This window comes from Oreochromis aureus, linkage group 12 (genome assembly GCF_013358895.1).
Source record: "Oreochromis aureus strain Israel breed Guangdong linkage group 12, ZZ_aureus, whole genome shotgun sequence".
NCBI lineage: Eukaryota > Metazoa > Chordata > Actinopteri > Cichliformes > Cichlidae > Oreochromis > Oreochromis aureus.
In genome coordinates, this window is record NC_052953.1 from 18866074 (window position 1) to 18886222 (window position 20149).

A 20149-nucleotide genomic window follows, 5' to 3' on the forward strand; every position below is an offset into this window, starting at 1 on the left:
CTACTGAGATTTGCAAGCACGTGTTTGCCTGACCCCTCTGAGCAGGTCTCGACGCAGGTGTCTCCCTGCTTGAAGAATCCAGGTTTACAGATGACACACTCCACACTGTGGTGGCCAGTACACGTCTTACAGCTGAAGTGGCAGCGCCCACACACGCGCTCATCCTTGTCCTTAACGTAGTAACCCTCAGGACATTGCGGCACACATGTGTTGTCTGATTGACACAGGCACAGAGTCAGCATTTCAAAAGGAAAAGGACAAGCATACATTAAATAATATGAGCTACAGTACATGTTTTTTTTCTTACCTAGTAAGAAGTGTGGGCTGTTGCAGCTTAAGCAGTGGTCTTTGCCTGGCCCATTACAACCATGGCAGTGTTTATGGCACTGTTGACACTTCCCATTCTGGTCCTTGTATGAGCTCGGGGAGCATTCACTGTACCACACACAATGTCCAGTGGCATCCTTTTGCATGCTTGGAGCACAGGTGAGGCAGGATGTAGGCTCAGAGTCTGAGCAGGTCAGACATGAACTGTGGCAATCTGGGGACATATGAAGCCATTAGACAGAGCCAACTAGAATCTGAGTTTAAATGTCCTGTAACAACTCCACAGATTCATTTTCATTCTCATTGTGTGGTCATGTGAAGTTTCCACCTTCCTACCTTTGCATTCTTTGATGGTCTCATCATAATAAGTTTGGCTGGGACACTCAGAGAGACATTCTCCACTGTAACGTACATCTTTTTCACTTTGACATACAGTGCAGTCATCTATGTCGGGTCCATCACACGAAGCACAATCATCATGACAACGCACACACTCCTGCTGGCTCATACTGGCAAAGTAGCCATCAGGACAATCACCCACACACTGATCATTATGGAGAAAGTAGTAATGTGCACAGTCTGGAAAGAAGAAGGAGATGCCAAAATAGTTTTTGTGACTTCCAAAGTCTAAGTATTTATAATTAAAAGCAAAGGATTCAGCTCTTTGTTTTTATTTCATTTCCTCACTTCCTGACCCTCTGCAGCTATTGAATTTAGGTTTCAGGCCTGAATTATTAGCAGTCAAGGCAGCAGAGACAGAGCTCTCTGCATTTCCTGTCTATCCCTCTTCTGCACCCCTTCCTCATCTCCCTTATCTGTTCGGCTAGTATCGCCTTTCAAAACAGCACCGATCATACTTACTCTTGCACAGGCCATACTGATTACACTCAGTGCAGTGAGCTGGACAGCGATAGCATTCTGTATCATTGGGATAATAACCCTCAGGACAATGGAGCACGCAGGAGTTGTTGAGCAGCAAGTACGGCCTCTCACAGCTCAGACAGTGAAAGATACTTTCCACACAGGATCCACACCCTGCGCTACATGGCAGGCATTTGAGATCTTTAGGAATCCCTCTGAGAAGCAAGCCAGGGAGATAAGAACAAGATGTTACGGATGTTTTATATTTGTGTGAGAGTTCAGCAAGAAAAGAAGATAAAACTGAAGAAGCACCTCTGACACTCCACCACACACTTCCCGTTTTCCATATAAAGTCCACTGTGACACTGCTGGCACAAATTGGCAGTCTGGCACATGACACAGCCTTCTGAGCACTCCTCACACTGGCCAGACTCCACGTTGGGAAACATGCCAGAAGGACAGTGAGCCACGCAAGTGTGTCGAGCAGTCAAAAAACGCTCTAAAAGAAAAAAAGAAAAACAACACAAACCACATTACTCATTTAAACCGAATGATATTTTCAGTGATTAACATCTTTTGGCATTTGCTGTATTTGATATTGTTCCATAGAATATATGGAAAACATCAAGGTTGATGAAATTGTTTATCACCACCTAAAAGACCACCTGTTGATGGAAAAGCATGGGTTCTGATAGAAAACAAGTTAAAGTATTTTGTAGTTTCACAGGCAGGTTAACACAGCATACAGCCTGCTTACCTGGGGGGCAGGTGGTGCAGTTCTCCTTCCCATCACCAAGGCAAGTCTTACAGGAGTAGTGGCACGTCTCACGTTTGTACTGAGCTGTCGAAGAAAAGAAAACACAAAGTGGCACAAAGTGGTTAAAAAAAAAAAAAATGACATGAAAGTGACAGAAAAAAATAAAAAGAATTTTAAATATGTAAATGCCCCCAAAATGAAGGATCTGTTACAATAGAATAGAAACAATAGAACAATAACAATAGAACAAACAATAGAAATATGACTTTCAGTTTCTCCAGCTTCATTTAGGTTTGATGTTTTAGTATAAGAACACTACAGAATTTAGTACAATTACAAACAAATACGGTGCTGTTGAACTCCTAATTTTACTCAAAACATATAAAACAATAAAAGTCTATCACCAGTCCACAGGATGCTAGATGTATCGTGCTGATGGCAGTTATAAGTGAGGTCAAATTAACATTTACTGTACTTTTTTTGAAGTGCTTCTCAAGGGAAGAGGCACGCTGCCTTCTCTCTAAACACTCTCCGTTCCTCGGCGTAAACCCATCCTCGCAGGAGTCACAGTCATTGTATCGTGGCCCTCGGCAGCTACGACAGTCGCGGTGACAAGGCTCGCACTGCCGGCTCTTTTCATTCACAAAGGAACCTTCTTCACAACGATCCACACACTCGCCATCTAAACACACAAAGAAAATGTGTAATGCATTTAATATAATAGAAATGTCACATGTGCAGATGACTCTAGGTTTTTGATGCTTTTGGTATTTTTTTTTGCCTGGTATTTGGTACATAAATAAAACTGAAGTAAAAAAAAATTGAATTGGATTTGTTCTGTCCATTAGTGTGAGTTTTCTATGTAAATCTTGACTGCTTTGTCGTGCTGACTTGTCAGGAGACAAATGTTTAGTGCCTGCTTTCCTTGTCGGTGCATGAAAATCTCAGTCGAACTTGGATGATTGGAGTTGCAACAATTAGATGGTTAGGTCAGAATTTAGCCATTAAAAATTATGACTCTGTGCCATTAAGAATTAGTTCTGAAAGAAAAAGGAGAATCCAACCACTACTAGCATGCTATATCTAATAAAGTGGCCAGTGAGTGTATATTCTTAAAACACAGACATAAAACATCATTTCTGGATTTCAATTCCTCACTTTGTCTACCAAATGTGGTTACATATTTTTCTGATAGTTGTGCTACACACCAAATAAGAAATGTTTCAAATGTTACCAGAGACATAAAATCCATCTTCACACCAGTAGCACTGGGACTGGTCACAGATTACACATTGTTTATCTTCACACGGAGCGCACACCATGGCATCTTCCACACTGTAGGTCCGATAAGGACATGACCGATGGCACTTGGTTCCTAATCTGGCAGACAAAAAGAGTCGTTTTAAGATGAAGACACACTGTGGGACCGTGGAGGAGGACCTTAACGACTTACTCAACCGAGGAGACTTACTGGTAGTAACCTTCTTCACATTTGAGGCAAACAGTTTCCTGCTCCTGATCTCCCAAATCATCTGTGGCGAAGAGCAGAAATTGAACCACACAAGAAAAAAGGGTAAAAAAACAAACAAACAAAAAAACCTGCTTTTCTGAAATTCTTGTTTAAATCTAATTTAAATATGATGATTTTAAACAAGTGAGGAACCAGTGAAGCAGGTAGTAACTGTTTGAATGCAGTTTCTTTAGACAGCAGCAGGAGGCACTCTGACAACACATATCAAATGTGTTCAGCTCAGCACAGAAACGAATGGCATGCTCAGCTCGATCATAAGCCGAGTGTGATCAATTTTAAAGCAAGAAAGAGACCTAATCCACAAAGCAAATGTAAAAGTCAGCAAGTCTCCGTGCTCACTTTGGTACCAATCTTTAAGATCAGTGTGTTTCTCTCATCCCCAATAATTGCAAGCGTGTGGGTGCAAGTGTGTGATTTTCTGTTTGTCAAGCTTGCACTGCAGGTGTACTTCTGCTTAAAACACACACACACAAAAAAAAAATGCATAATGTGAGTGATGGGTTCTGAATTTTTTTCCTGTTTTCGTTAGACCAGGAAACATATGGAGGGGATATTAATAAGTAATTCAGGTGAGCGTGCGACTGTTTGTTTTTTTTACACACAGCAAAGGAAGAAACTTGTTTTCTTGCAAACTAATTAATTCCTGCTGCCACTCAAAACCATCCAACTGGTAAGTGGGAAACAGTCACGCTGTCATCCCTTAGTCCAACAATGTCAAAACATCTCGAAGGACAGAGAGAGCATGGGGGTGGGCTTTTAAAACCCTGCATCTGCAGACTTTCCCTTGGGACCTTCATCCTCTCCAGAAAAAGCCTCTGCCGACCCCCTCTACACCCCCTTTCCTCTCCCTGTTTCTCTCCAGCACCCGCAACTTAGCACTGCACTGGTTTGCACTTCAATGCAGTCGACAAGCCACTACCTGCGAAAGCAATTACTCATACAGAGAGAGACTGAGAGAAAGGAAAGGTGGGAGGGACAGAGGTATATAGAAGAGGAGACAGCGAGCGAGGAGCCGGAAATCATGCCTCCAGGCTGTGTCTGTGTGTGAGAGAGGGAGAGAGAGAGAATAGCGCCCGCATAAATATTAACTGTGCACGCCAGGGGAGGGGGGATTTCAACAGAATTTAAAACCTGTACGCACATCCTGAACTATTCACTTGTGGAATGTGGACGCACTCACACATTTACGGTATGCATGCACCCACAAGCTACATATTACGCAAGCAAAAAATCACACTTTAAAGCAAAAGATTCGGTCAAAGTTCCAGATGCTCAGGAGGGAGAATGGGTGAACCCGTTTTTAACGTCAACAAACACAAATCATCAATTCGGCGAGAGAAACCGAGAAAGTGTGTTTATGAAAAACTCCTTGATATTCCTGATACAAAGAGACAAGCATAGAAATGAGATGCAGTGCATTAAAAGGGCTGAACTCTGGGGGTGAACCGAGCTTTGGCATGCAAACAGCCTCTGAGCAAGAGGTTTAACTCTTTATTACTCCTTTTTATAACAGACGGGAATCAATGGTAGCGGCGATTCCTGAAAAATTAGTAAACAAATGGAAATCCATTAACTATTTAAGGCATCCTCACTTGTATCAAATGGAGTGTGGCATGAACAGCCATGTAGAGATGTTATGAGGAATGAAAATAAGGATGGGACCCAGACAGACAGAAAGGCCTTTTTTTATTTAATGTTGCAAAAATACTGCAGTACAAGCCCTATGTGCTAAAATAAGCAAGATGAAGGTCTTGAGTCCCAGGTAAAGGACAAAATCCGGCGATTTCATCAGATCACACCCGGGTACGCAAGAAGCACGCATCAGTGCCATTCCTGAAATTACCCAGAACCAAAAGCTTGACTAATCCAATTGTAAAATATTTCCAAACCTCTCGCCACTGATTACAAATCGTAGTATCCTAAGAGGATTACAGGACATAAAGCTGATGACGAGTCAAAAAAGACGCGTTGAATTTATAAGATGGTGAAGCTAGGAGTGAGAAACAGCTGCTGCACCTTATCACACACTGTCAGGCTTTTGAATTCATTGACTGATCTCATTCAGTGTTACAAACCTCGAGCCTACAGTTTCTTAATCTCTCAGGCAAATGAAAACAAAATCCAATGCCAAGCGGTTAGGAATTTGGTTTCTTATAAAACATAATAGTGCATGATTTAATCCCCTCGTATATCTATTCATAATTATGATTTAAGGCTTAATATCATACGCCCAAACCTGACAGCCAAAAGTCCTCCACAAGCAGCGTTCAGATAAAGCTGCATTCCCTACGCTGACACACAGAGGATGACCTCTGGCAGGAGTATGAGTGCGCACACACACACATACGTCAGATGTCAGTGACAGAAAACGACACGGTTTCGTCTTTACTCTGCCCTGTGGCATCACCTCACACAGCCAATCATCTCAAATCTCTAATGTGCTGACTGACTTGTTTGGCTTGCAGAATTGTGATTGCTACGACTGGGTGGGTGGCAAAAGCGAAACTGAAGAAACGTATTCCACCCAGAGTGCATAATGACATAATAACAGTGAGCCTCCACCTCAGACTAGTTCAGCTCCACAATAACAATTTTCCATGGTATGTTGATAATTACCCCTCAGCCCTTTCGCCTTAACGTGACTTGTACCGATAGTGCTCCACAAATCTCATCCACGCCAAGTCTATATGGTTTTCCCAGTGAGGGGAAAGTGCTCAGAGATTTAAGAGCGCCTGACTTTTTCATAAATTGACTCAGTTGTTGGGGGCTCCTCTAAGTGAATTAATGTACCTGCAGTAATGGAGAGCCTACTCTGCAACTAAAATCAATGGCAACATCATTAAATGCAGCGGCGATGCCTCACAACTATCCTTTCAAACACATTTAGAGAGTATCCCTCTTTAGTAGGTGTCATGTTTGCGCTTTCACAAATGTATCTCACCGATGAGCGGTGCAGGTTTGCTCATGATTATTAATTCATGATTTTGTGCAGCGCCCTGTGACTGCCTCTGCCGCTTATTTTCTAGAGTCTGGTTTTGTTTATGCAGGTCGGTTGATGGAGAAGGTTGGATCAGCCAGATGATGGAAAGAAAAATTGCTTACTGCGTTTACACTGTGCGCAGCCGTCATCGCAAAGAAGACACTTTTCATCCTCTGCATCTGAGGTCTCACCTGATGAACACAAGTGGATACAAATTAATAAGATTATATATAAGGACAAAAAGGCAGAGATATCACATACAGCAGAGCTAACGAACCCCAGCAAGGTCCTCAGCCTGTCTGTGCAGGTCTGCCGTCCACATAAGATCAACATCTCGCCTTATTCTCCAACTCACAAACTTTATCTCCTCACTTACACACTGCCATCATTCCTCCGTCTCAAATTCAATGTTGTGAAATTTTAAGTACCTAACTCCACCACTCCTCCTTATCTCAAACGCAGTATCTCAAAAAATATAACATCTCACTCAAAAATTTCAGCTCTTACTCAATACTCGATTTGCTGGCATCCGCATTTGATCTCCCACGATGAGATAAAGTGCAACGGGTTCGTCCTTCTCAATCTTTTCAACTTTAAGAAAACATTTGGCAAGTGTTTATTGGGCTGAACAGATCGGGAACAGAAAGTAGACGTAAGAACACATCAGCTCTGTGCCGGCCAACAGATGAATGAAGTTAAGACAAGTCTGATTGTATTACTCTACTAGGGGATCAGTTTTTATAGAGCTTTTTGCTACAAAAATAGCTGCTTCACTGAATAAACTTTCAATACCATCTATTATTCTGTTATTACTATACTATACTACAGTCAGGACCAACATTTGTTCTAATTTATATTTGGCAGTGCAGCTTTGTTCCAGAGACTAAGGCTCATTTATGAACAGAGAAGGCTTCAATTACAACAGATATGAGACAGATTCAGTCAAACACAGCATGAAAAGGAGGAGGGGGGTTGCAAAGCTGCTTGCAAATGTAAAATCCTCGCTTTAAAAACCTGCTCAGCTGAGTTGCAGCTTGTTGAAGTTGTCTTTTGGAGACCATTTTCCTTGTGTTTCCTGTGTTCTTTAAAATGCGGCTACACGTGTGCTCACAGACTTGTATATATTGTTTTATTACAATATATATTATTAATGCATTTTTTCTTTATAGAAGGTGACCTATGACGATATTCCTGCAAATTCTGTACCGGCATATCTCACCTGTGCTGCAATGCAGTGGGATGCAGTGGCCATTTCTGAGCTTGTGTCCTGGGCTGCATTGGAGGCAGCGATCTGTTTCAGTGCAGATGATGCAGTGTGCCGGACACACGTCACACCGTCTCCCTTCAGAGCCTTCAAACTGGAACAACCCCTCTGGGCAGACATCCAGGCACTGACCCTTAAAGAGGTACCTGGCCACGCCAAACATATCTGAGGAAGAGCAAGAAAAGCAAAAGTTTTAGGAAAAGAAATCTGAAGAAAGAGGAGTGCTGAAAACAGCTTTGAGGACATACTCAGACACAGAGTCATACACAGGTTAGGGCAAAGCAGTTTTACTGCAGGCGTTTAAAGGAAGGGTACATGGATGTTTTGGTATACCGCAAGGACATTTGGCACAGTCAGTCACATGTGGCAGCTTCTCCTGTAAAATGTATGGAAGGCAGGAAAGATGATAAAATAACCCAAATTCATAGGGCAGCCAAATTATTTATTCACACAGGTTTAGAGAGCAGTCAACAACCCCTTTGCAAATCTACATTTTTTGTTGGCATAAATATTTATGTAAACAATAATAATAAGCTTTTTACAACATTTAACACATTTTGTTTGATACTTGAAAAGTGTTTCAAACCCGCTGGACATTCAAATGAAAACAATTTATTGGCTTTAAATCAGGACATGTGCTTTTCAAAGTAAAATATTTTTTAAAACTGTAAATGCAATGATATTTAAATGTCAACATTAGCCCAGTAAAAGGTTTTTCATAGTTAGTCAGCTAAACACCCTCAGCCTGCCACTCTGTATTTGCTTTCACTGTAATTAAATTTTTTTAAAAATCTGTGTCTGGCTGTAATTTCATACATGTCTGGGCTTGTCTGCGTGTGTGTCAGCATTTTTAAACTGACACTTTAGTATTTTGCTTGTTTCATCCATATGTGTCTTCGCTCCTCGTAGCAGTGACGAACAGCAGGGGCGTCAAACATGACTTTCAAAGACCTGTCCTCTCAGCACGGAGCTGTACGCATGTGAGTGTGACTGGCCAAGATAAGAGAGGTTGTTCTGAGAGAGGAATGACAAGGGCAGAGGCAGATAGAGGGTCTGTTCAAACTATTATTGTTATGTCTCATTGAGCCTCAGACAGACCGGCAATTAAATGGAACCACATTTGCAAACACAGTCTGACAAGCTTGCCGGCTAATTGAGAGTGTATGCACATGTGAAGGTGACAGAGAGTGTGTGCGTGTGTGTGTGTGTGTGTGTGTGTGTGTGTGTGTGTGTGTGTGTGTGTGTGTGTGTGTGTGTGTGTGTGTGTGTGTGTGTGTGTGTGTGTGAGAAAGAGAGAAAGAAAAATCTGGTGTTAATCTTCTTTTGGCTGTCTGGTATCTCAAAGTGAGTGTGTGAGTGGGGGCTAGGTGTGTGAGTAACACAATCTCCCCAGTGTAAATACATTCATTCAAACAGCCATAATACCTCCTGAAATAGTGTGATAAACAGAGTTATTACTACCAACCTCAGGTTGATATTTCTTCAGCTGTGGTTGCCTAATGATGTCCGGATTTTATAACTGCTGTTATGAGGGGAGGAAAAAGGCTTTCTGATAGACTGATTGGCTGCACAAGATCAGAAAACATGCAGTTTTAGAGGAAGTAAAAGTAGTCATTAAATACAGACCTTTTCTTTTTTGACTGATCTGAAAAGCTGACCAAAGTGCAGTGACCTCTAAAGCACACAACTGACTAATATGCATTTTATCCACATCTATCAGCAGACCTTGGGTGACCTGCTGCATTAATTAGGTTCACTCACTTTTGGAGGATTTATTGATGGAGTCTGGCACAAATGAGTCTTTGTGTGAACCAAAGGATACTATGAAGAGGCCCGATTGGATGGATGGATGGGCCTGATGGATAGATTTGCAGCTAAACCTTTGCAAAGAGCTACCTGTGTCAGTTCAAAGAGTGCAGCTTTTATGTGGCAGCAAAGAAATAAAGGACGTTTTTATCTGCACTAACTGGTGCTGCGTTTCCCTGACAGCACTCAATGCACTTGTGATTGATGTTTATGCTTTTCTAGGGGCATTAATGTATATTTTAAATATACCTGTGTCACAGGTGGTGCAGCTATCAGCTCCCTCATCAGTACACTCCTGACAGGTGTAGTGACAAAGGCGGCATTGTCTTCCCACGGCATAACGGCCCTTCTGACAGCGGGTGTCACAGCGTCCTTCATCAAAGAACCTGCAGGTGGAACAAAATTAGGCCCAGCTACTGTATATAATATCCATATTTATAGTGTAACAAGTTGCTGCACTTGCATGACAAGTTGATAAGTTTAAGATGAAGATTTCACAGATTAAAACAGGTTAATCCAAACCCACTGGAACTTTTTTTTTTTAGGTTCGTGTCATTATTTTAGCTCCTTCCTTTAGTGGGTTAGCTCAATTGTAATGCCAGTTCTTTTCAGTATAGACTACAGATGTTTGTGTGTCAGTGGCTGTCACCGTGTTGCAGGGCAGCTGGTGCAGTCATCTCTCTCCGGACCCTTGCACCGCAGACAGGAAGGATCACACGGGCGGCACTTGTGTTTACTCAAGTACTCTCCTGTCGATAGAGCCACAGAAAACAGCATCACCGCGCATTCTGCCTCACTTACTGCCTCTATTTGACTCACTTCATACTTACCGTGCTTACTTGTCGTATCACTCGAGCAATTTGATTGGATGCTTTGATGTATCGTAGTTGCACCAATTAACAGCCAATTGCTTTTGTTGTCATTTCATTAGATTTTTCTCTGACTTCCCCTGCACAGAAACGGCTGTATATCTGCTTTTCTTTGTCTTGCAAATATATTTCACACATCTTTTTTGCTAAAAAACTAAGGTGTTAAAATGTCATTTACCGAGTACTGATCTGGTCATTTCTTATCTATTTAAAGAGAAGCTGTTGTCTTATGGGAAAGGGCAACAGTGGTGCAGTAGTTAGCACTGTCACCTCATAAAGACTCTTGGTTTGAACCTCCCTGAGGCCTTTCTGTGTGGAGCTTGCGTGATCTCCCAGTACACGCGTGGGTTTTCTCTGGGCGCTCCAGTTTCTTTCCACAGTCCAAAGACTTGCATGTTAGGTTCATTAGCGATTCTAAATTGGCCGTCGTGTGGATGTGAGCGCTTCAGTGCGTTGAATAAGCCGCTGCCTGAATGTGGATTGTATTGTAAAGCCTCGTGTGTGCTCAGGATGAGTAGAAAAAGAGCGATAAAAATGCCACTCAGCTTCCATTTCAGTCGTGACTACAAATTTTAAGCACTTCTAGTTCGCTGCACAGCGTTTCTGCACGAGTTCCCCACTTTGTGTGTTGACTTTGCACGTTTCCTCGCTCACATTTGTGTTGTTCATTATCCAAAAGAGTCACAGTTTAAGTCAGCAGTCGTACCCACTGTAGCGTTTGTCTAATTAAAGTCGTCTCTGAGGGGAAACAAAGACTTTTCACGCCATGAACAGGAAGAGCCAAAATAATATAGTACAAAGTCTTAAAGGAAGACATCTCTAAGCATCTGTAGCCAGGTAACGGCAATATTTACATCCTCTTGCCATAGAAGTGAGCTTGCTTATTAGAGTGGAAATGCGACAGAGGCATCTGCTATATCATAAGGAAACATCCTTCCCGGGTCTATTAACCACATCTTCCACTGATGAACGTGTTGAAAATGTGCGTAGGTTCTTAAAGGCCGGAAAGTTTTTCTTACAAAACAGATTACTGACTGGAAATTCAGCTTCAGGCGCCAGAAACCTCAACACCTGGCAAAGCAATCGTTGAGTCACTGGATACTGGATCCCACTCCAGGTAGTTCTTATTGTAAATGTAATATTAATAAGTGGTGCTTTTCTTTCTCAGGAATGAATGCCTAAGCTTTGCTCACAGATGAAATGTTTGTAAGCGTTTGTGCCCAAGATTAAGAGGAGAACAAAACTTTACCCCCCCCCCCAAAAAAAATCAACCTTGAAAACAATATTGTCTCCTCTTCTACTTTTGTATTACACAAAGGTGACAGACACTGGTTCAGGCGTAAAGATGGATGCTGTGTGTGTTTGTGTGTGAGCAGCCTTCAAGGCATCGGTGGGGTTTGTCTGTGCTCTCTGGCTTTCTGTGAAAAGCTCAATTGTTCCTTTCAAAACAAAAGAGCCTCTTTGTGTACAAACACAACAGGCGGTGGCTTCCCATTCAGTAGAGCTCTGCTGAAACGATTCAAGCAGCCCCCGAATACACGCCGTCACTCTTACTCACACACACAAATTGTCTCCCTGTCTTTATGTTTGTCTCCCCCTCGCTCACAAACAAACAGAGCCAAGTTCTCAAGGGACAGAAAGCTGCACAACTCCACTCAGCAAAAGCAGACACTTTGGACTCCCACCGCCAGACAGGAGAAAAATGGAGCGGAGAAGAAAAGGAGCCTGTCACTCAGGGGAGTAAAACTTTTCCTCTGTTATGGACTCGGCTGACCTTGTGAGGACAGTGACACTCTACTTTGTAAGGAGAGACAGAGAGCGTGCGCTCTGTTGGCAGCTGTCACACTGACGTCTAACACACCTGATCGTGAATCCCGATTCCTTTCCCCTCTTTCACCTGCTGGTCCCTGCGCCCACTCACTCTAAGAAGGTTTCAAGATATATTTATTCTTTTCAATCCACCCAAGTGGTTATTGAGTACATTAGGTGTTTATTAGCCACAGTGGTTATTTAATAATGTGTATTTATCACCACAAGGTACCCTTCTTAGTATTTCATACCCCAAGTGGTGCATTTGGGATGCTGCACTCACAAAAAAAACAGAAAAAAAAAACCAATAACATAATAAAATAATGACTTAAGACATAATTTGAGGGTATATCGCAGACTCCAGAAGACTCTTGTCTATATCAGCTACTATGAAGTTATCCACCTACTAACAGGCTAAAAAGACCCCTTTTAGCATTTATGCAGATACACCTTTATAAAAGCATCCTATCATTTCATTTTCACAGTATTTTTTTAAAACTAAATTCTTATTTATTTACATAAACAAGACCTATCACTGCTTTTTTCTCAATGTGATTATATCATATTTTAGTTTGGAAACCATCACGAGCAGGCCAAACAGTCCAGCAGCATGGCTGTGCGCTAGTTTATATAAAGGATGCTGATGCTCTTCTTTACTATTATGAAAAAAGTGTTTGATTGCTGGAAACTAAAGAGTTTCCTGAACTGTCCTATCAGTCAGACACCTGTTAAAAAATTATTTTATGCACAGCAGGAGCAAAACCAAATCTAGTTGCAGTTTGGTGCAACTAAAAATAAACCTAATTTTGATAATGAATATACAACAGCCACACAAGTGTCAGAAGACTGCATCCTGGCACTGAAATGTTTCCTGAAAGGCTGATATTAAACAGTGATTAGTATTTAATGGGACATTTAACCTGAAAATATTATTGTAGTACTACATATCCCCCTAGAATGTATTGAGGTGCCCAGTTTTGGAGATGTAGATGCATCTAAACGGCACTCATTTACTGCTTTGTGATTAAGTTTCATTTAAAGTCTCTAAAACTCCTCATTTCAAACTGTTCGATGTAAGAACAATGCTAAATAAGGTTTGTAGATTTCTTTATTCTCTGAGTGACGATTACTAGAAAGAGACACTGTAGCTGCTTTGGTCATCACAATCCCACAAATGTCATTTATTCATGCATCCAAACCACCACTTTTTTCTTCACCACTTATCCACTTCGGGGTTGTGACAGAACTTGGAGACTATCTTGGTTGTAAACCTTGGACAGGTTTAACACAGAGACGGACATGTATTCATTTGTACTGCTAGATTTAGACTCACCTAACATGCTAATGGAGAAACCCCACATGCCTGCAGGATCCAGCCGGCCAGTAGATTCAAACCCCAGACCCTCTTACTGTGAGGTATCAGTCCAAACCACCACACATCTGCATCGTCCCATACAGCTTCATATTTTTGCTATTATTTGCTGCTTTGTGACAAACATTCTGCATTCATGAATTTAATCTAATAAATGTAAAAGTTTAGACTAAATCCAAAGATGTTAAATAAAGCTTGCACCCAAAAACACACACTGTTGACCAGTTTCAGCTTCCACCTAATTGTAATTGAGTGCACACATCTCCCTTTAAGAGCTGCGCCTGGGGCGTGTGCAACTTTCACTTAATCAATGCGACTGAGTGCTGAAAAACGAAATCAAGGATCTGAATTTCAATGATGTTTTTGCCTTTCATGAATTTGTAAAACATAACTCAATAGAGTGAAAACAGGGAAACTTAATGACTTGGAAAGTGAGCAAACAAAAATGCTAATGAATGAAATAATACTGATTAATACACTGTCAAAATAATTAATGGAACTGAAAAAAAAACATGAACAGATTAAACATTTTAATAAGAACACTTAAGTAAAAAAAAAAAAAAAAAAAAAAAAAGATTTTCAAAACTAGGACTTTGAGTAACATTAATAATGCATTGTCACAGATATGTCACAGGTACACAATAAACAGCTTTTATATGAGGGGTGGGTATGTGTGTGCGTCTTCTACCACACACACGCGCACACGAACACGCACACGTACGCACACGTCATCTTAAACAATGACCAAGATTAAGTTTTTGTTAAACAAAACAGGGGATTCATCAATCTTTATTACAAATCATCAAGAACCATAACCAGATAACGGTACAACAATTTATCTAATACTGTAAATGCTCAAGCTGCAGGTGCGAGAACCCACACAAAATAACAATCTTAAACATTTTTTTTTATATTTTTTACTTTATTTTTTTATTGTTTCGCTGTTCTTTATTAGAAGCCAGCACCTCCAGGACAACCCTTTGAGTTCGATCAGGTAAAGTTCAGAGACAGGAGGAGAAACCGGGGACCTGACGTCTGTCGGCCTCGTCGCACACGCGATACGATTTGAATTTCTAACACGACGGATTCTGTCTAAACAGAAAGTAATAATAATTATTTGACTGCATTATGTTTGTTTTAAGCTTTTCCCCCCTTGGATTAACTGGCCAAAAGTTCTTCTGCCAAAAACTAAAATAAGAAAGATTTTCAACATGGATTTTTCAGAGTAAAACCCATCCCAGCACCCCGCCGTTTCCCTCAGCTGTCGCAGACCTTTACCTGCCGATGAAACGTGAAAACAACATTTTTCTGCTTCAATCGCTGACTCCACCGTGCTCAGAGTTTAGAGCAGTATTTCAGCTTGATATGCTTTGCCATAATAATGGAATGACGAAAAGTTCGGACTTCTAAAACTCTATTTTATTTGATAACAGTAACATGTAGGGGATGCACCGATACACATACTCCCTTTTGTTTGTGTGGAAAATATAACCAACATGTAGTAGAATTTCAGTTCCCTTTAATGAATAAACTTCAATTACTTTAATCCAGTGACAACAAAAATGACGGAGGAGGCTTAAATCGTTTAATCACAGAGACGGATGGAATCGATACTCGGTTTGGGGGGAAACAAAAAAGTTTAGTATCTATAATCATCATTTTGTGTGAAAAATTTGCATCGGTACATCCCTAGTACCATAAAATTACTATAACTCACTGCAGAAGCTCTGGAAGGAATGACTATTGACTCGTCCTGTAGTACCTCTTGATGGATCAATGCTGTCTGGGCTTACATCAAGAATTAATGGCATTCTCCGAGACCCACCAGTAAAGACAAATGCACACGCTCTTCAGAAGGTAACTTTAGGTTTTAAGTAAATGAAATGAGGTGATTCTGGTCAGCGACATGCATCCGCCTTGTATACAGTGAATTCAAGTGGTGCACAGATTTAAGTGTCTGCATAGTGTGTGTGTGCGTGTGTGTCTGAGGGGGTATGGACGCATTTGTGTGCCGTGTGTGTATATTAAAATGTGTGTAAATTTGTCTTCTCACACAGCCAAAGTCAGCCCAGACACACATTATTTTCACATTACTGCGCGAGCTTGGTTTTTTCTTTTTGTCGTCCCCCCTCTTTGACGTATATTTACAGGCATAAAACCACGGCTTTTCCTACTGTATGTTCGCTTTCCATCTGTTTATCATTAACACTGGAAAGAGAGGAGGAAGAGGAGCCAGAATAAAAATGCACACAGACGTATTTGAAGATTCACAGGCTGAGCGGCTCCTGCATTTTAGCTATAATTCCTATACTGGCAACAAAAAAAAAACAAAAAAAAAAAGAAGGAAGAAAAAAAAAAGGAGGTTCAATTATTTTGGCATCAATGCTTTGGTCACAAAATACCGACACTTATTCTTTTGTTTGTTTTCGCTTATGTTTTCATTTGCTCATTTGTTCTTGAAGTAAGTCCCAGTCGTATTACGCCCTGACCTCGTGTGTGTCCCAGTACAGAAAAAAAGGTAGGTTTGTTGTAGTCCTGTCATCGCACCTCCGATGCAGTCCCTTTAAAAGAGGCACAGATTCTCTTATAAATTATGTGACTGTGAATGAGTGGGCAGGGGGTCTGAAGAGGAGTGGGGTGCCCCCTGTGCCCCCCCCGCATCCCCCCCTGCACTCCCTTTAACACCCAGCGACTACGTCCCATCACCCCTTTTGTGAGCATGTTCTGCAGCACAGTTGTTGCAGCACTTTCCTCTGGCAGAGATTGTTCTTTTTAACGAGCACGCAGAAGCTGCCTTCCGCCCAAGATTCTTCATTTGCTTTCCACAGAGCAGGAAGAGGAGATAAAGGAGTGGGGGGGAGGGATGGAGAGGGGAGAAAAGAGACACGCGCGCACACACACACAGACACACAAGAAGGGCAGAACCATTTGTGATGGTTGAGAGCCGTGTGATTGGTCAGGAGACAGGAAGAGGTTTTTGTTTGTTTGGTTGGTTTTTTATCCAATCACAGGTGATGTTCATCAAGGAGGAAAATTATTGCAGTCCAGTGGAGTGATTTCAATCCATGTCAGGAGAGAGGGGAATCAGATTCATGAAGGGGAAAAAAAAGAGAGAAAAGAGAGACAGAGAGAGAGAAAACAAAACAAACGTCACACAATTAGAAAATTGAAGATTTTTGAAATTCACAACTTGGTTTCATTTTGCATAACAAAAAAAAGGGGGACAAAAAGTGGACCGCCAGTCTGTAAATCCTGTGCGCCAATTCTTTCACTTATCAACAGCAGTTCACGTCTGAGCTGCAAATCAAAACGTCACCAGTATGAAGCTGGAGCGGAGGGTGGGGGGTTTAGGAAGACAGGAAACAGACTGAGTGTGCACTTAAAGTCCTCATCATTAACAGAAAGGTCACGCAGTAAAGATATTTTATCCTCGGAGCTTTATCTCATCACAAGCCGAGACTTCGTGGCCAAGGGTTCATTTTAAATAGAAGGTCACGGCTAGAGCAGAAAATCACAGGATTTATTCAAAGCCTCATAATCAGACCATCACATCAGAGGGGTTAGTGGGGGGAAAGAAAAAATAAAAACGAAAGAAAGGGAATGTTTGCATTTAGAAGAGCCATCAGCAGAGCATGCTCAATTTGGGGAGGAGAAGCCAGAAGGCGTGGATGACAGAAAATGGAGAACACCACGCAAGGCAGGAGAAGATCGAGCAGAAAATAAATATCAAGAGATATAAATGAAGACTTGGAAAGGATTTAATAATGTTTAGTAACTGAACAATTACAATCCACCCCTTTGAGTTATGGCATTAAACACTGGTCGCACGGGCCAATATTTTTCATCTGGACCTTTAAGAAAAATATTTCCACTTCAGCATTTTATCTTGTTGGACAGTTTTCTAAACTTACGCCATAATAAACACGTGATTTCTCGAGTTATTACCAAAAAGTATTTGTGAGGTCACAGTAAACTAGTGCAAGACTTAGAAGATTTAAATATTGGAGGTCAAAGTGAACATTTATGCCAAATCTCAGGAAATCCCTCAAACAGGATTGCGTGTTGCTGAGAATGAATGACCCTGACATGGAGCACAAGAAATACAAAGAAAAAAATAAAAGAGGTAGCGCATAAGTAGATACTCAACAATCTTTTCTGCCCATGCGGTGTAACAAAGTTAAGCAAACCAGGAAAGCACTGTGTTAATGTCATATGATAGAAATGTGTGAGCACGTAGTCCCAGAGAGGTTTTATATTAGTGACATGCAGGACATGGACATAGAGCACAGAAGCCAAAAGCTTAGTTGGTTAGGAGCTACAACAGTGAGCAGTTTCATTTAACGTGTTAGTTCAGAGCTCAAATTTCGTAAAAATGTTCACAAGTGAATCATTTTCTTTGACTACTACTTTGCCTGTGTTCCAGATAAAAACCATTCCAAATAATAAACAACTATCCAGATCATGGTATTGATAAGAAAGCTGACAACTCACCATCTTTGCAGATGGTGCTCACCACGCAGGCTCCTGCCTCCAGATTGTAACCACTGTTGCAGCTGCTGCAGTTTCGTTCCCCGGGCCCCAAGCACTCATAGCAGCTACTGTCACACCTGCCGAAGGGTGCGTGAGGAATTAGATGCTAGTCAAGGCAGCACAAACTTTATTCTTGCACGCCAGAATCTGAAGTAAACCGATCGCTATAAAGGCGATGACAAATGATACCTGTTAGAGCTCACATTTCAACTTTGTCAGTCTACAAACTCCTGAACTATTACGGTATAACTATATTAATAGCAGTAAACAACCCTGGCGTATATATTATACTGCAGTATTAGACATTTACAAAGAGATGGAGATGAGAAAAAGCTGTAATTTATGTAAAGTCTCTTATTTAATAATGTAATATTATTGGCCTATTCAGTTTCTGCTGGTGAGCGGCGTCTGCAAATGTGCCAAATTTCTGAACACAGAAAATCTGGACGAGAAGATACCTGAAGCAATCCTTTAGGAGCAAGTGTTAGACACAGTTATCGCATTTATCATCCCGCTAGTGTGAAAACATCACTTTCTGAGACAAATCTGAAGCTGAGCATGAAGGAATCCACTACGGTAAAAGGGTCAAGTGGGCAATAAATAATTCAAGACGGGGAAGGAACATAGCAGGGAGGTAAGACCATAAGAGAAACAGACAAGATGTCTGACGCTGTGGATGAGTTTCAACTAGCAAACTAGTCATCAAACCATTGTCAATCACAGGGATATGATTATGTTTATGTGTTCTTTCCGTCCTCATTCAGGTTAACATTAGCGAAGGGTGACTCAACAGAGCCGTCTGTGGGAAAAGCTCAAACAGCTTAAAGACAACAAAACAATGACGGCACCAAATGTCAGCGCTGACTGGCTCTGTGACTGCGGTTTACTGGAAAGTCCTTCATTGCAGGCTTTCTGTTCTCATTTACCTTTACTGTCATCAGTGACTGATTGCAATTTTGCTGAATTACCCCCGTTTGAATTTTTAAATACGGGTGTAATGCAACTGAGTTTTGATTTCACCAGATGTCGGTGCCCAAATCATCTTCTGCCTTCTATCTCGGACACCAGAAATGCACAGAGCAGGGAGAGAAATAAGAAAATAACAGCGGAGGCTAAAGTTAGGCTTAAGTTGGAAATTTGCACTAGCAAAGGAAACTTCCTTGTTTATCTCTACAGACTGGAAAGTCCTCCCCCACCCCCACACCACCCCTTTTCACCGTGGCGTAGAGGTGTTGGCAGGTGTGCTGACTCACTTCTTACAGGACCTCTGCACCTGCCCGTTGTCTGAGGTCTGCTCTGACAGGTAGTAGGTAGCACTGCATGTTAAAACACACCGCCAATCCTCAAGTAAGTAGCCGTCCGCACACTTTGTGCACGCCTCTACTCCTGTGCCTGCAAGACACAAACGCATTTTTGAGCGTTACACTGACGAACAGAAAATGTCGCTCGTGTCTTCAAAACACACAGGTTTACTGCACATGACAAATGTAATCCTGCAAGTATTGCTTCCTACCTGCGCAGGTGGCACAGGCCCGATGACATGGTTCGCAAGTCCTTCTGTGGCCGTTGTAATAAGTCCCGGGGTCACAGGTCATCTGACACTTGTTTGCCTGAAGGCTGGAAAGTGAAAAGAAACAAGGCACTTGTATCTTTAAAGCAAAACCAGAAAGATGCAGAAAGTAAACAGTAAAATCCTGCAGTAAAATCATTGGACATTAAAAAAACCTCATGTTTTCCTTTGTGTGGATGTAGTGTGCATCAAAACAACCTGCTAGAATACACCAGAACAAATCTCTTTGAAAACAGATGCTTCTGATTTTTGCGTTGATTTTAGAGATGGCACATGGAGGCAAGGAGGTCAGTTATGTAGCAGGTTTGGAGGTTACAAAGTCGGCTCTGTGGAGTCACAGTGAGGACAGGTTGGTGAGCTTTGCTAAGCTGAAAAACAGCTGGCCCGCGTTAGCTTAGGTTTCCCAGAAACAATTTCGTCTGGTCCCCTCTTCCTCTCCGACTCCTAACTGAGCATTAATGGTGAACTAAGTG

At 41.6% G+C, this 20149-nt stretch overlaps 1 protein-coding gene across 3 annotated transcripts in view; it reads right to left on the reverse strand.

Moving 5' to 3' along the window:
* The window catches only part of pcsk5b (proprotein convertase subtilisin/kexin type 5b), an 82047-nt gene that overhangs the window by 3703 nt on the left and 58195 nt on the right, over positions 1-20149 (reverse strand). The window contains exons 18-33 of one of the 3 annotated variants that reach the window (XM_039620296.1): positions 19620-19723; positions 19360-19498; positions 18068-18183; positions 10176-10275; positions 9776-9912; positions 7676-7885; positions 6579-6647; positions 3417-3477; positions 3180-3325; positions 2421-2627; positions 1946-2029; positions 1501-1687; positions 1189-1403; positions 664-906; positions 308-541; positions 34-214 (exon numbers count right to left, since the gene is read on the reverse strand). In XM_039620296.1, coding sequence (XP_039476230.1) covers positions 34-214; positions 308-541; positions 664-906; positions 1189-1403; positions 1501-1687; positions 1946-2029; positions 2421-2627; positions 3180-3325; positions 3417-3477; positions 6579-6647; positions 7676-7885; positions 9776-9912; positions 10176-10275; positions 18068-18183; positions 19360-19498; positions 19620-19723 — 2433 coding nt within the window. Of the gene's footprint in view, positions 1-33; positions 215-307; positions 542-663; positions 907-1188; positions 1404-1500; positions 1688-1945; positions 2030-2420; positions 2628-3179; positions 3326-3416; positions 3478-6578; positions 6648-7675; positions 7886-9775; positions 9913-10175; positions 10276-14326; positions 16395-18067; positions 18184-19359; positions 19499-19619; positions 19724-20149 lie in introns of those variants that run through there. The other 2 variants (XM_031755407.2, XM_031755406.2) reach the window with 2 other exon arrangements.